Below are 15,147 nucleotides of genomic sequence, written 5' to 3'. Positions count from 1 at the left end.
CCCAAATTTAAACGAGAGACCCCTTCGAACCCCCCAAATTTAAACGAGAGACCCCTTCGAACCCCCAAGATTCAAACGAGAGACCCCCTCGAACCCCCAAGATTCAAACGAGAGACCCCCTCGAACCCCCAAGATTCAAACCAGAGACCCCCTCGGACCCCCAAAATTTAAACGAGAGACCCCCTGGAACCCCCACGAGAGACCCCTCAGACCCCCTCAAGAAACTCCCAAAAAGGGGGTTCGAGGGGGTCTCTCGTTTAAATCTTGGGGGTTCGAGGGGGTCTCTCGTTTAAATCTTGGGGGTTCGAGGGGGTCTCTCGTTTAAATTTGGGGGGTTCGAAGGGGTCTCTCGTTTAAATTTGGGGGGTTCGAGGGGGTCTCTCGTTTAAATCTTGGGGGTTCGAGGGGGTCTCTCGTTTAAATCTTGGGGGTTCGAAGGGGTCTCTCGTTTAAATCTTGGGGGTTCGAGGGGGTCTCTCGTTTGAATCTTGGGGGTTCGAGGGGGTCTCTCGTTTAAATTTGGGGGGTTCGAAGGGGTCTCTCGTTTAAATTTGAGGGGTTCGAAGGGGTCTCTCGTTTAAATCTTGGGGGTTCGAGGGGGTCTCTCGTTTGAATCTTGGGGGTTCGAGGGGGTCTCTCGTTTGAATCTTGGGGGTTCGAGGGGGTCTCTCGTTTGAGTCTTGGGGGTTCGAGGGGGTCTCTCGTTTGAATCTTGGGGGTTCGAGGGGGTCTCTCGTTTGAGTCTTGGGGGTTCGAGGGGGTCTCTCGTTTGAATCTTGGGGGTTCGAGGGGGTCTCTCGTTTGAATCTTGGGGGTTCGAGGGGGTCTCTCGTTTGAATCTTGGGGGTTCGAGGGGGTCTCTCGTTTGAATCTTGGGGGTTCGAGGGGGTCTCGTTTAAATTTGGGTGTTTCTCGGGGGGGGGGGGGTCCGAGGTGTCTCTCGTGGGGGTTCCAGGGGTTTCAACGAAGGGACTGGAAGGTTTTTCGAGCACCAGTGGATGTCTTTTAATTAATTTACGTAAATTTATACTAATAAGAATGTATCGATATATTATGTCATGTTGAATATTATGTGCGTTGTTGCATCTGTGCTAATAGTGTTATTCAATTCCCCGCTAACTTTTGGCTAATGATTTTGATGGTATATCAAATTAAAGACGAGATTAATGCTTGTTAAAAGTTCTTTATTTAATTATCATTGTCAATAAAATACAACGTGTATTTACTATTTAATATTCCGTTACGACGTTTATGCGTTCAATTATAATTTACATTTGTAGTGTCCAAAGATCGATAAAAAAAATTTACAGTCGAGCAGATAAGTATCTTTTGCTACTCACGTACAATTATTACTTATATAGTCATTAATTCTGATCGTACTTGAATGATTTTAGGTACTTGCTCCACAAGAAACTACTCAACAGAAGTTGAGTACATTATTGTTCCTACTAAAAGTAGCAAACCTAGCGAATACCTATTATTTACATATTAAATACATTTTTGGTCAGAATGTATACACACTCGCACACACATACACACACACACACACGCACACGCACACGCACACGCACAAAGGGAAATAATGAGAGCTTAAAGAGAAATACCCGAAAACCAAGAATAAAGGAAGTGTAGAAATATTTACATCGTCTACTGAAATATCTGTAGTATTGGTTTGAGATGCTTAAAGTTAAACAATTTAGGATATTATTACAAAGAAGGAAATACGCGTACTTCCTCGCAGACAGTCGCCAGCAAACTGTCATTAATCATTGATATCTTTCACCGGTTTTGGGCGAAAGAAATCTATATAAATACAATCACTGGACCGGTTTGTCCTCGAAACGGTAAAGATTAAGAAAAGAGAGATTATTCTAGCTAATATATTACAGAGTCGTACTATATTAAAGTCCTAATAATTAAACAAATACATACTGAATTTACTGGCACGATTTGCTGAAGTTTTTCAGTTTGTATCCTTGCTGGATCTTAAGAGATTCAAGTCTTAGATGTTGTTTCCTCTCGCGAAGTCTAATTGTAAATACCTAATCTTACGTCTACCTACTGTCTACGCGAAGGAATAATTTACTACTTAAGGACACTTCCGTTGACGCTTTTTCCGATACAATGTAACATCTTTCGCGTTGCTTTCTTTGATCCCCCCAATTAACGATTCGACCGAGTATTTTATAGTATTTTACCTATAAGGATTTGATCTACCGCGGATGCACAATTCCCTCGAAAACACCGAGTCGTCGACGAATCGGACGACTCGCTCGTTTCATCGTTTAACACACTGACTGTTATTGATCAAGGTTGACGAGCTTCAACGATAATTTCAAGATAAGTACTGTGGCAAATAATCTGAAAGTCAATGCATTAACCCTCGATCGGTAGACTCGACGATCACGGTGACCCGAGTTGTCGATAAATAAATACAATACGTCACAGAGACGATACGTTACGTTACGCGAGACCGTTACAAGACGATACAACGTTCACCTATAGTAGTCCTAGCAGAAGAGGGTCGAACGATCACTCGGAAATGCTGCATTCGCGTCCAAGCAACGAACGACCGGCGATCGCCAAGCCAGTTGGCAATTTTACATCGGACATCGGTTTCATCCGAGTCCGGTGGTCGAGAAACTTCCGCCGGCTCTCAGTACCAGCTATAAAACGGTTGATGAGGCGTCGGTCTGGGTGGTTGTTGGAACCCTTGCGCACCGTAATGGCTGGCAAACGCCTGATGAGGGTGACCGGTGTGCGCGTGAGGTTGTTGCAGGCTGGTCGGTGGACTCGGCAGTCCGACTCTTCCGGCGGTGGATATCGGGAGGTTCCAGGAAGGGGAGGCGTTGTTCTCCTGGCTGGGTTGTTGCTGCTGCTGCTGGTGCACGGGAGACACGGAGCTGATGGGGAGGTCCGACGAGGTCAAGTGGTCCGACGACGGGTTCGAGTTGCCCGAATTCGGGCCCATCATCGTGACCAACGAATTCGGGGTGGGCGGCAGTTGATGGCTGCTGGGTTGCTGATAACCGGAGGCCGATGCCGGCGTAACGGAGGATGGTTGGTGGGCCATGTGACTGCCGCTGGTCGACGACGTCGCTGGCAGCAAGGAGCTGGGGTACGAGACGGATGGCGGCAGCCCGTAGCTGGACGCCGATCCAACGGACGACGGCAAACGAGACGACTCGGCTGCCAGCTGATGAGACATGCTGCCATGGTGCGAGGAGTACAGTTCTGGAACTGATAACAACACCAAATCAATCGTCGACCCGTTCGAGCAACATCGCTGGCAGATCGCCGGGGAAATCATGACGACGAGTAGACCTACCTTGACTCGACGAGAACGCGGTGTCGGGCAGAGTCTGTCCATGGGGATGAGCATGGGGATGACTCGGTGGCACGGTGGCAGCGGTGTGCGGGTGAGGCGCGGCAGGAGGATGCAGGACGTACGAGGCGGCAGGATACGCCACGGAACTGACGTAGCCGCCAGAAGTGCTCGAGGACAACTGCTTCCTGAGTCTAGCCCTCCGGTTGCTGAACCACACTTGGATCCTAGCCTCCGTCAGCTTGGTCCTCTGAGCCAGTTCCTCCCTAGTGTAGATATCCGGGTACTGAGTCCTCTCGAAGGCCCTCTCCAGCTCGTCTAATTGGTGGGCAGTGAAGGTAGTCCTGCTCCTTCTCTGCTTTCTCTTCAGAGGTATACCGGGCTCGCTCTCGCAGTCGGATCCGGAACTGGTTTTACCTGCGGCCAAACAAACAAACGTTTAACGGATCGTTAGCCCCATCGGTTTTTCCTTTACGTTCATCGGTCGATTAGCGACATTAATAATCCACACATTGGTAAATACTGCAATCTCGCGACCGCCGTTTCGCGAAACAAACGTTTTTCTAACGGAGCCACGGGTTCGAGAATACGAATAACAGTTTTATCGGCTCAACATTGAACCGCCGTGGCCGGGAGAGTTAATGAGGCAGGAGATGCGATTTATGTCGGCGCGTTTCCTCTTGGTGTTGCATTAACAACCGACGACTGGTTAGCAGAACGCGCAACCCGATAATATAAATACATCGAAATAATGGGCTGCTAGAACAGCGAGCACGAGAAAGAGAGAGAGAGAGAGAGAGAGAGAGAGAGAGAGAGGGAGAGAGGGAGACGAAATTGCGGGGTCGTGTCTAATGGCTATTAATTCCTCGTGTCACCTGCCCAGCCCCGTCTCTCCAGGTGAACGCACGTTTATGGTTTGTTTTGCCGAGCCGGAGTTCAAAAGGAACCGCTCTCCGCGTGGCGCGTTGCACTGGTTATTTCACACTCGATTTCCAGGCGACTCGCTCCCCGCGCCGCGCTCTCTCCTCGCTTCCACGATTTTCATTAAGAGCCACGGTCCCTCCGACATTATCGACGGGTATTCCAAGTATCCGGAATTATCCGAGAATAATTATTCCGCGCGATGCGGAGCGGCTCGACCGGCAACGCCGACGATATCGATACTAATCGTCTCTAAGCGAAGCGCGCGCGAGCAGAAGAAAAGCCGCGTACCCGGAAGTTGCTCGCCGCCGCAACTGTCGAAGAATAGAAATTCCAGGGAGGGAATTCCGTCGTTTCCCTCGGAATTCGAGCGTAGCCGAGGAAGAAAGGTCTACGGACGGCCTCACATTTTTAGATTACAGTAAATTTATCATCGGGACCTCGGCGCGCGGAGACGGACGGGCACGTTCGTAAAAAGAACAAGTCGCGGAAGAGCGAGGGCCCCGGCGCGTCTTGAAATTGTCGAGCGGCTTTGCGCGGGCCGCGACTAATCGGCCGACGACGCCTGACGCCGGGACGCCCCGCGTTGATGCCCATTCGACACGGACTCTATTCCCGGAGGGAGCCGATTCTTCCTTTTCCTTTCTCGCATCGGCTCGTTTCTGCCGGTCCGCGAGCTTCCGCGCTTCTATCCGCCCCCCCCCCCCCCCTTTCCTCCGTTTCCAGCGGAGCTCTTTCGAATCGCTCGACGATTTCTGGCCCCGTCGTCTCTCCTCTCGGGTTTCGCCGGGTATAAAGACGGTGTACGCGATAGTGTACACAGTGCAGTTTCCTGTCGGCTCGAAAGGTCCGAGGAACGCGATTCCGGCGAGGAATCACGACAGAAATTGCATCCCGCACGGAACTAAGCGCTCGCTACCGGCTAGTTATTACCAAACTTTCGTACCCCGACATTAACCCCTGGGGTGTCGGAGATTGCTAGGTTGCCGGTCGACGCGATACCGCAACGCCGATCGACGGAGGACTTCGACGAGCGTACGGCCGTCTTAAAAGTCGACGAAATATTAGGGGTATTAACAGTACATTAGCGACCACTCACCGCTAATCATCTCCGGGTAACGAAAGCGGCGATTTCGACGAACCGCGATGCAACATTTTCCGCGAATCGTCTCGAGGGAACTCGAACGGTCTCGAACGTTCCATTCGACGGACGCGTGTTTCTTCGCTGGTTTTGACAGGAGAGGACTCGGCGGTCGGCGGCTTTTCAAGTTCTCACCCCCGCAGCAGTTAACGCGATGTTTTTGCCCTCCTCTTTTTGTTTTGAAAGGCGGCCGACCATCGACCGACCGTCGACCCGCCGTCGACCCGCCGTCGACCCGCCGTCGACCGACCGATCGACTTACAAATCTACGGGCCAGTTTCTTCTCGTTTCCCTCTTTCATGTCTACCGACGAGCATTTCCGAGCGATCCCAACGGCGGACCACCGCCGTCGGTGCGAGTTGCAAACTGTCTTGTCGCCGGGGGTGGAAACAACCCCCTACCGTGAGAAATCTCTAGCCTAAAGACTATTATCGTTAGGACGAGCGTCGCTATCGGTCAAAGATAAGCATCGAACGGACGCTACGGCCGAGATATACGTTTCAACGAGTCGAACGCACCGGCGTGAAAAGGTTGACACCGAAACCCTCCGGTTCCGGCGAACGAGGGTTAATTACAATGATCGGCGGTGATCGAGTAGGAATGACCGGCGCACGGGATCGCTCGTCCTGGGAATGTTACGCGCCGGTCCTCCCGCTCGTGAATCCTCGTAGTCCCGAGCCTCGATACCACCTATCGAACTTTCGGCCGTACACGTGGGCATGTACCGGGCGGCGAGAAAATTACAGAGCCGGCGCCGATCGGCTACCGAGCGCTCGCCGCGGCGTACGAGAGAACCGGTAATTTCCAAGATCGAGAAACGCGAGGCTGATTAATGCGCGAGCATTTAATTTATTCATTCACCGTTTCTCGGAGGTTTCTCGGACGCGGCGGGCACCCTTCGGGATTCCTTGGTGGTCCCGGTGGTCAGCGGCCAGCTGATGGGGCGTGTCATCGGGTCGGTCGTGACCGCCAACTCGCAACCGAGCGCCGGCACCTTCGCAATTTCCCTATTTCTATCGGTCGCGCCTATTACGCTTGGTTCGCGTAGCTCGTGCGCGTCGGGAGTTTCATCGATCTCGCGATGCATCTCGCGGCCGGAAGAGAATCGGTTCGGGGAATTCTCGAGTATCGGTCTGTGTTTCGAATCGGTAGTAGAGCGACGAACGTTCGTAGTTTCAGTCGAGTACCTTCGACTGGCAATTATTTTCACCGAGAGGTAGATATCCCTCGAAAGGAGGACTTTGTTGCAATCTCTAAAACGAACAAAGATGCTTTATCTTCGTTCGAGTCACGAAGCGCGTGGCAGCCGGGTTGCGACGATATCAAACGCGGTTTAGATCCCCGGAGATTGATAAATGTTGCAAGGAACGGCCACGATACCGTCGTTTGCAACTTTCCGAGGGAACGCTCGGCGTTCTATCGAAACGGAATCTCCGAAGAAACCTCGTGCTACCGAATTAACCCCCGGACCTTGCTCGGTCGAAGCGAAGCGGAAGGGGTAAACGGCAACTAAGAATCACTTTTTCGAGTGATCCGCGATGATTAAAGAGTCCCGGAGGAAACTTTCTGTCCGGAGCGCGAATTAACTGTGAACTACATCGCTAAGCTCCACTTTCGATCTGCCTCGTAATTTCCTGCGTGGTAATTTGCCCGCGTACGGAACATTACGTTGCGCAGGAAGCTGTTACACCTTAATGGTCGCTTTTATCGCGGACACACTTTTTACTGGAAAACCGCCGGTGAATTTCGCGAAAAGAAGTTTCAACTCCGCGGTGGGCTGCCGGCGAAACGCACGGGTTTCGCGATCTTTCCGATTCTCGTTCGAGGAACGGATCATTTTCTAAAACGGGTAATCGACGGTTTCGAGAATTCCGTACGTTCCAGCCGAATCGAGCAGCGCCGGTTCTTGTCGCTCGGAATATTAGGGGCTGAGAAGAAGGATCGTCGATTCAATTTTCAGCCCGAGCGGCCGGAGCAGCCTCGAGGACCAAATTATGGAGCCGGTGTTGTTATAATCTAATTTTCCACGGTGGCGCTGTCGCAGGGTTGCTCGCGGGAACCCGATTTACCGATTCAGGTGGCATCATCAATCTTGGTCGGATGCGAACGAGAAAGAAACAGCAAATCAAACGCGTTTCTTGTCGAAAAGTTTTCAGACTAAACGAAATAAACGAAATAAACGAAACGAACCAAACTTTATTTCCATCTGGCATTTGAACCTTCTGTCGCGAGATTCAATCTCGCTCCGGTCTAATCTTTAGCGTAAAGCGGGCAAAGGGGATAACGAAACTCACCATCGCCGAGCTTAGCCTCGTCCTCGGGGTCACGACCTCTCAGCAGCCTGGAGATCGCGGAGACGCTGGGAGCGCTGGTCCTGTCGCAGATTCCTTCTTTGATCAATCTGTCGCGAATCTCCCAAGAGAAGATCCCTGGATTGTCCCTCTTGTATTCTTCGATTCTCGCTTCGACTTCCGGCGTGGCTACCCTGGGTTTGCTGCCACCGATCACGCCTGGCCTGATGCTTCCCGTCTCCTGGTAGCGGTTCAGGATCTTCGAGACGCATCCGTGCGACACCCTCAACTGCCTGTCCGAGCAAATAATCCGATAGGAATTACGCCGACGAATCTCGAGGAACGCCGCGCGATATTATATTTATCGTTCGGATTGCAAAATAACCATTGCCGCGTGACGACGTTACGACCGGTAAACATAAAAACGTATATGCGCCAATGGATGATACCTTGAAATTACGCAAGGTCTGACGCCAGCAGCGGCCATCTCGACGATTTTCAGGCGAATGTGATTCGGCAGCGGCCGCCCGTTTATAAAGACGCCACCGAGCTGATTCACGCGGCCCTGACCCGGTATCGATCCCAAATCTGCGACAGAACATTAACGTGCGTATTAATCTTGAGGCTGGAAAAGCCTCGGTGCGATGCATGCAATGAAACAGCAACGACAGGATCCGTTCGATCCGAAGGTCGATTGCGAAATGGTCGATCCTTTTGTTTCACGCTCGCGCGGCCGGCTACCGATCGATCGACCGATCGATCGACCGATCGAGCCGAGAGAACAGTTACTCGACGGCGAATAAAGAGAGGCCTGGATTTATCGTGCCACCTTCGTCTCGACGCGTTTCCCGCGTGTCGCGGGGAGGATCGACGGAACGGGGAACCAAGGGAAACGGAACGAGGAAAGAGTTATCGGCTGGCATACGCAGCCCCATAAACAACGATAAGACCAATCAATTCGAAGGGTTTACGAGGCACAACACTGATAGCGTATAATTTGCCCCGGCCAAAGCGTGCTCCGACCGATCGCGATCCGGACGGACTGTTTGCTTTGCCAATCGTTGGAAACCGGTATCGCCTTCTTAACAGAGATTCTCCTCGAGAACCGTCCTTTTCCCTTGGCTCGACGAACCTGGAGAACTGCTCGCGGATGCCATCGATCGTTTAATTTTCCAGGGGAAACCTTGAACCGAGTAGCGGACGCGGCACCTCCGTCCTTTCCGCGGAACGGCGGGCTTCCAGGTAATCTCGAGGAGCATTACGGGTAACTGGATCGATCGCGATCGAGCCGCGGAAGAAACACAGCTGTGCCCGGTATACATGCCTAGGTGTACACCTGTGTGACTCACTTTTCTGGCGCAGTGGCGAGAGGAAAAACTGTGTGTGTCCGCCCCCCGCGACGATATGGAGCGCTACGGAGCGCGCGCGTTCTGTGGTCGCCGATGCGAGACATCGCCAGAGGAAAAACCGATTTGCTGCTACTTGTCGTCCCGATACTAGAACGTATCGCCGGTGAAAAAATGTTCGCGCGTTGAAGAAATGTTTAAGCGAGGCAAGAAACTCCGCGGAAAACCTCAGAAATTGTTACAACGAGCCAAGAGGTCGTCTCGGAAACAATGGGAGTCCTTCGACGAACACGAGAGAAAAAATCGTTCTTAGCAACATCCTGAGCTAACGGAGTTACGAAGTGCACGAAGTGCAGCTGAGAAAAGGAACGAGAGAACTCGGAGCTTTTTATACGTGTCCTCTCGCGAGTCGTTTCAACGCGCAAAGACAAAACTAAGTAATTCGATTAAGTTGATCGTGTAACGAAACGATGGACGAGAGAGGAAAGAATTGATACGGGGAGGGGAACACGGCGAATCGGTGGTCGTAATTGCGCAGAATCTGCGGTCAGTTGCATAATCGGCGACGCCGCGACGCCGCGACGCTGCGACGGCCGAAAAACGGCGAACGGAACGGGACACTGGTCGCAGCCTTCGAAAATCTAGCCTCGCGACGCTCGGCAAAAGTTCCCGCTAATTTGTCCCGGTAATTAGAAAACGATCTTGCAAGGCTGCCGATCGATCCTCGAGCCGATTTCGATTTAACCGCGATCTTCGCTCGAGATTCGAGTGCTCTCGCCAGCGGAGCAGTTGAACGAGCGTTCAACGAACATTAAACGAGCTGGGATTGTTAATAAAAGGACAAATCTAATAGCTACTTATGTGAACGGCGTTTAATGTCGGGGAAAGCCACTTCCGCGGTATTAATCGAGCTCGGAAAGATTTTCGCCCTCGCTTCTCACGGGAGCGCGCGCGGCGAACGGGTTTCGACATTCAGTGAAATAATTAACGATCACCGATGCACACACGCGGAGCGGGACCGCGTGGTAATTGCGAGAAACGTGTCTGCAACGTTATCAATCTTCCAGGAATATTTAATTAGCCCGTTCGCCGGGCGTTAAACGCTTTCATTTTGCATACGCAGTCGCGCAAACGATTCGTTGACTAATTGTCCGGCGCAATTAAACACGGCAACAACGGCGGTGCGTGAACCTGGACAGTGACAAATGATGATCCGCGGACGCGCGTAAGCAACAAATAAAAATGCTAAATTCGCCGGCCGACTTCCTCCCATTTGCGTCCGCAATTACGTCTACTGTCTACCGATCCCGCCACGATTCGAACTCCTTATCGCGCCGCGCCGCTATCTTTTCTTTCTATCGACCGGTGGATTCTTCGATTAACTACCCGCCAAAGGAAAGAATGCTAATTCTCGCGCGGGATTCGCGCGTTTCAAACTTCGCTGCGAACGGAAGGATACCGAAATTTACCAGCCAATAAGAAGGAGATGGCCGTGTCCGTTTCCAAGAGAGCCGCTCGTTCGGGTCTCCGAATTTTCCGACGCGCAACAGAGACAACGGGGAGCAAGTTTCACGATTGCACGCTGCTCGATTTTGTCGCGAAGAGAAGCAAACCTTCCAATCATCACCGATTAGTTACGATCAACTACTTTCGAATTCTTTCGTTTGCCAACGAATTCCGAACTAGACTGGGATGAAAGGTCCAGTGTATCGTTTCTTTCACCGTCGAAGACCACCCTTTCGACGTCTTACGCGAGAAAGCGAGAGTGGGAGTACTCAGGTAACCCCCCCAACTTTTTTGTCCCGGGCGAAAAAAATGGATGGCGCGGGCGTGCAAAGTCGAAAAGCAGGAGCACGAGTTTTCCAGAGCGACGGCGTGCCCCCCAAAAAATCCATTTCATTATTTATGGCCGTCATTAATGGTAATGTTCCGGTGTTGCAGGGTCAGGTAAGGTTATATATCAGTGGTCCGTTTAAAAGTCTCGAGGGTATTCTGTCGGTCGATTTTCCGAGACTTTCCCGCCACCGGGTCTAGCTGTAAAATCTCGACTCCGAATGGTCCTGGAATTTGCCAGAACCGACCAAAGAAAGTTCTCTACGCGTTCTCCAGATGCCAACTACTGTTCTCCGCCGTCGCGACAAGAAAAAGCTAGCCTGGTCCCTCTGAAGACGTTACGATTTACAGGGCTTCGACGATTCGCAATCGAACAAACTGAAACGTTATCTCTCGACTCGTCAGAGCTGACGGAAAGTGGCGATGAAAAACAATGCTGAAATACCTGACTGGGAGTGAGAATGTCTGTCCTCTTACCTTGGAAGGGGTATCCAGTGAAGCAGGGTCGCATCATCGAAAAGTTAGTGGTAACCGTCATTTCAGCGCGTCCGCGCTACCAGTGTTCCTCACAAAACGCCAAAGCGTAACAAAAAGCTGTCACCAACCACTGTGCTCCCCGGAGAAGCGTTCACCGATTAATAAATCACCAGCCCGATACACTCTCCTGGTACTCCGAGGAGTCGTTCGATGACTGAATCCGAATAACCGGCTCGAATGATGGGAGAACGGAGGACGGCAACGGATGATCCTCGATATTCGACAGAGAAATTCTCCGATTATCGAAACACAGCCAGGATATGTCGCACTGATCGGTATTCCTCGAGGATACGGCGAACTGTCACTGCTGGATCGGCGCACAGCGGTGTGTTCTGGCGAGGTGAGCTGCCTGCAGCCATGCGCGGTCCAGCCCCGTCGAGACTCGTCTCCTCTCCGTTCGGCGTGTCCTGAGACGGTGTGCGGTGGTCCCGGCGGCGAATACACCTGTGTCCTCGGGAACCGAGCCAGTCTCGTAACGACAACACTCTCGAGCTGGACCTCGACCGATCGGCTTCCTGATCCTGACTAGCCTCCTCGAGCAGTCGCCACCGGGGTAACTAACTCGCTTGGCCACTCCCATCCGAGCTGGCTTCTTCAGGGGATCTCAAATGGTGGGGAAACACGATGTTAGGTCTCGGTTAGGTGGCGAGGACAACGTGCTCGGCCCGCTTTCCGTACCTGTTTCCGCAGCTTCGCCGACCAATCCATGATTCGGAATGATCCCCTCGTCGCGCCCCCGAAGTCACGCCCAGCGGCGCATGACTGGAAGCTTGCGGGGGAGGCCAGCGGAGACCATGCTTGCCGGTGCTCCTTTTTCTGCACACTCTGGTGGGAGCAATTCGACAAAACACCGCTTTTTTCTACGGCATTTTGCGAGGCGCTCTTCTGTTTTCGAATCTCTCGAGATGGCTTTTTTAGCGATGCGAACAGTCCTCTCGGATTCGCCAGGTTTTTCCAGTCCGACGTTAATTTAACGAGCCTCTAGGTTCAATGACAGCAAAGAGACTTCTTGCGACGGTGTGCCATTTATCGGACAGCCGGTTACAACATTGTCTTTCACCTTTTCTTTCGGTCCATTTTGTTTCGTTTCCCTTCCAACGATTGTGTTTTCGCGCGCCGCGGTACCCCGGTTTTTGCGCGCTTTTCAAAATCGTGTTATTAATAAGGCTTTGCCGGATGAACGAGTCTCGGCCGTTCGTTTTTGGAGCGTTGTTGATAAACGCGAGAAACCTCTGGTAAAATCTGGCGAGTAAACAAGAAGTTACCGCGGAAAGGAGATTAATATTCCACGAGACCGCAGTGGAAAAAGTTCGAGAACGAAATTCCGTGAAAAATTCTGACGGCCCAAGAAAATTTAATTGGACACAGTTTTTCGGCCGATCGGAATTGTCGGAGCTCCGAATTATTGTTACTGGGAAAACGCGTGGCCCTCCGTTCTTCGATTATCGCGACAGAGGAGGAAGACCTCGGCGGATGAGTCGTCGATTAGAAATTTATGGCTGACGGATCCTCGCGGAAGTAAATCGTCGGACGACCGCCGCGAGAGCCGAACGACGCGCGACGGACCGGCAAACGGTTTGAGCAAGAGGCGGGCTCGAATAACGGCGACTCGCTTGAAATCGTTCTCCCGACAATTAACGCATGATCACTCCCAACTTTCGCTTTTTAGGATCGCCATTCTTTTCCCACCGAGGAAATGACGACGAAAAGACTCGAGCCGGACGTGACAGCCGACATCCGCGTAAAAAGGCTAATTGAATCAGAGGACTGGCATTTCCTTTTTTCTTTGGCGAGGCGCAACCATTTGAAAATTAGAGAACACCTCCCACCTTCGCTGTTCTCTTCCGGCCGCGAATCTAAGCAACAGATTAATTTGTCTTGAACCCCAACAGAACTAAAGGATAAGCTTAAACCCTCGCGAAACGACAACAAGCGACAACAAGCGACAACAAGAAAAGTCAATTAAACGTGAAAAGCTGCAGCGAAGAAAAGGAATCCTCCCCGGAGCTATCCTCTCCGGCAGGACCATAGCTATGCTCGGAATCGATTCGAGCCGCAGCCACGAAACTCACCCCCTAGATCACGGCGGTGGCACCGTACGATTTTCCGGGAGCGTAACTCGTCGAGTGAGCCGCGTCGATTCGTTCCGTCGCGAAAGCTCCGACGCGGGGAAAGCCCGGTAGGAGAGGGGAAAAAATCTGTAGGTGCCCGTGTCCTTAGAGAGGGCATTGTTCCAGCGTGGCGGGATGCAGCGCGGACCGCTGATGCCCCATCAATGTTTATTATCGTCCCTGTTTGTGCTGTGCCGTGAGTTCCGGAGCGCGAGAATGGCCAAACAGAAGGCCGGCCGTGGAGGGGGCGAGCATTCAGTCGCGGGAGCCGGCGGAAAAGCGGAAGGAAACCGGCGGAGGACCACCCGCCGCGTCGTCCTGGAGTAATACGGCGTTACTTTTAAACGGGGCTTGCCCCGGCCGACGGTGTCCCGCGGCGAGGACAAAACAAACTCCCTAATGTCTTCATGCTGCTCATCGGGGACCATCTTCGGAGCCGGGGGTGAGAGACGCTGCGAACAGACCGAGAGAGAGAGAGGCGACAGCTGAGAGACAGCTCAGCAGCCCCTTTGGCCGCCTCCTAGCCAGTTGGTAGCTCCTTCGAGGATCACCGCACGCCGGTACCAAGAGCCTCTTCCGTCAAGGTCGCGGCGAGATCGTCACGGTGTCGTCACAATATATCGCTGATTGTCGAGCGTGAAGCGGAGAATTTCGGATCACGGGCACGGGATGAAGACGTAATTGATTTACGGGAATTCTGCCCAGCCATTCCCAACCATTCCCAACCATTCCCAGCCATTGCCAGCCGGGAACCTCTGACCCCCACCCCATTTGCGTGTTTGTTTTCGGTGTGTCGTCGGTGGACGGAGAGGTGTCTACCCCGTGACGGCTTCGTTTACCGTCTGATCTCGGTAGAAGGCTGCGGAGAGGGAAGTATCGCGGAGGATCGTGGCGGTCGAGGCGTTGACGTTAATGGTGTAGGATCTTCCGTTAAGTACTCCATTCGTAGATAATCACGCGTAAAGGATGAGATTTCGAAAAGACAGACAGCTTTCCTACAGTTTCTGATCCGTATCGGTATCTTAATGTCATCGATCGAAAATTTCACCAATCTTATCTACGATCGATCTTCTAATTGCGAATCAATGAAAAACCAATTTCTCATCGAGTCGAAGAGAACACCGGCGCGAGTTAAAGCACAAGGGAAGCTTCGCACCCCATCGATCCCTATCACTGTCCTTTTAACGTAGCGAAAAAGGCGTCGGGAATCCCGTGACTCGGTAACCGATCCCGATATAATATCTCGCCGCAAAAACCAACAGGTCCGCGGCGTCGTCGGCGGCGCGAGTGTGAAACAGCATGTGGGCGATGCGTATCTCGCGTCTTGTGGGGAGCCATGAAAAGGGGGCGTTCTCGGGAACCCGCAAATAAATGCAAATTGCCGGCGGACCTGCGATCCGCCTACCTGACACAGCGGAGGAAGACAACACAGCCCCGGAACACCGTTACACCGTAAATAATCCACCCCCTTCGAGCATCCGACACCCCTTCCCTTCGATCTTCTCCCTCTCCCGGTGTTCCCGAACTTTTTCCCATTGAAAACGAGCCCACGGCGTCGATGTGTAAATAAGGGATCGTAAATATCCAGGCGGGCCGTATAATGGATCCACATGAAGATGCGGTTCGATGCTCGGACCGTAAA

General features: G+C 52.2%; 1 protein-coding gene across 2 annotated transcripts; it reads right to left on the bottom strand.

The window, feature by feature from the left end:
* Window positions 1-1,243: 1,243 nt before the first annotated feature.
* On the bottom strand, window positions 1,244-11,940 carry LOC116428961 (segmentation protein paired). 2 transcript variants are annotated; one of them, XM_076374062.1, is made up of 5 exons: window positions 11,335-11,940; window positions 8,128-8,266; window positions 7,682-7,971; window positions 3,329-3,742; window positions 1,244-3,240 (listed from the first exon to the last, which is right to left on the bottom strand). In XM_076374062.1, the coding sequence occupies exons 1-5, from the start codon at window positions 11,393-11,395 to the stop codon at window positions 2,657-2,659; spliced, it is 1,488 nt and encodes a 495-aa protein (XP_076230177.1). In that variant the 5' UTR covers window positions 11,396-11,940; the 3' UTR covers window positions 1,244-2,656. The 2 variants fall into 2 exon arrangements, with proteins under 2 accessions (XP_076230177.1, XP_076230175.1); XM_076374060.1 differs by lacking the exon at window positions 11,335-11,940 and adding an exon at window positions 8,862-8,995.
* Between the last annotated feature and the right edge of the window lie 3,207 nt (window positions 11,941-15,147).

This window comes from Nomia melanderi, chromosome 14 (assembly GCF_051020985.1).
Source record: "Nomia melanderi isolate GNS246 chromosome 14, iyNomMela1, whole genome shotgun sequence".
NCBI lineage: Eukaryota > Metazoa > Arthropoda > Insecta > Hymenoptera > Halictidae > Nomia > Nomia melanderi.
The sequence above is the reverse complement of the archived record's forward strand: the minus strand, read 5'-3'. Positions and strand labels throughout refer to the sequence as shown.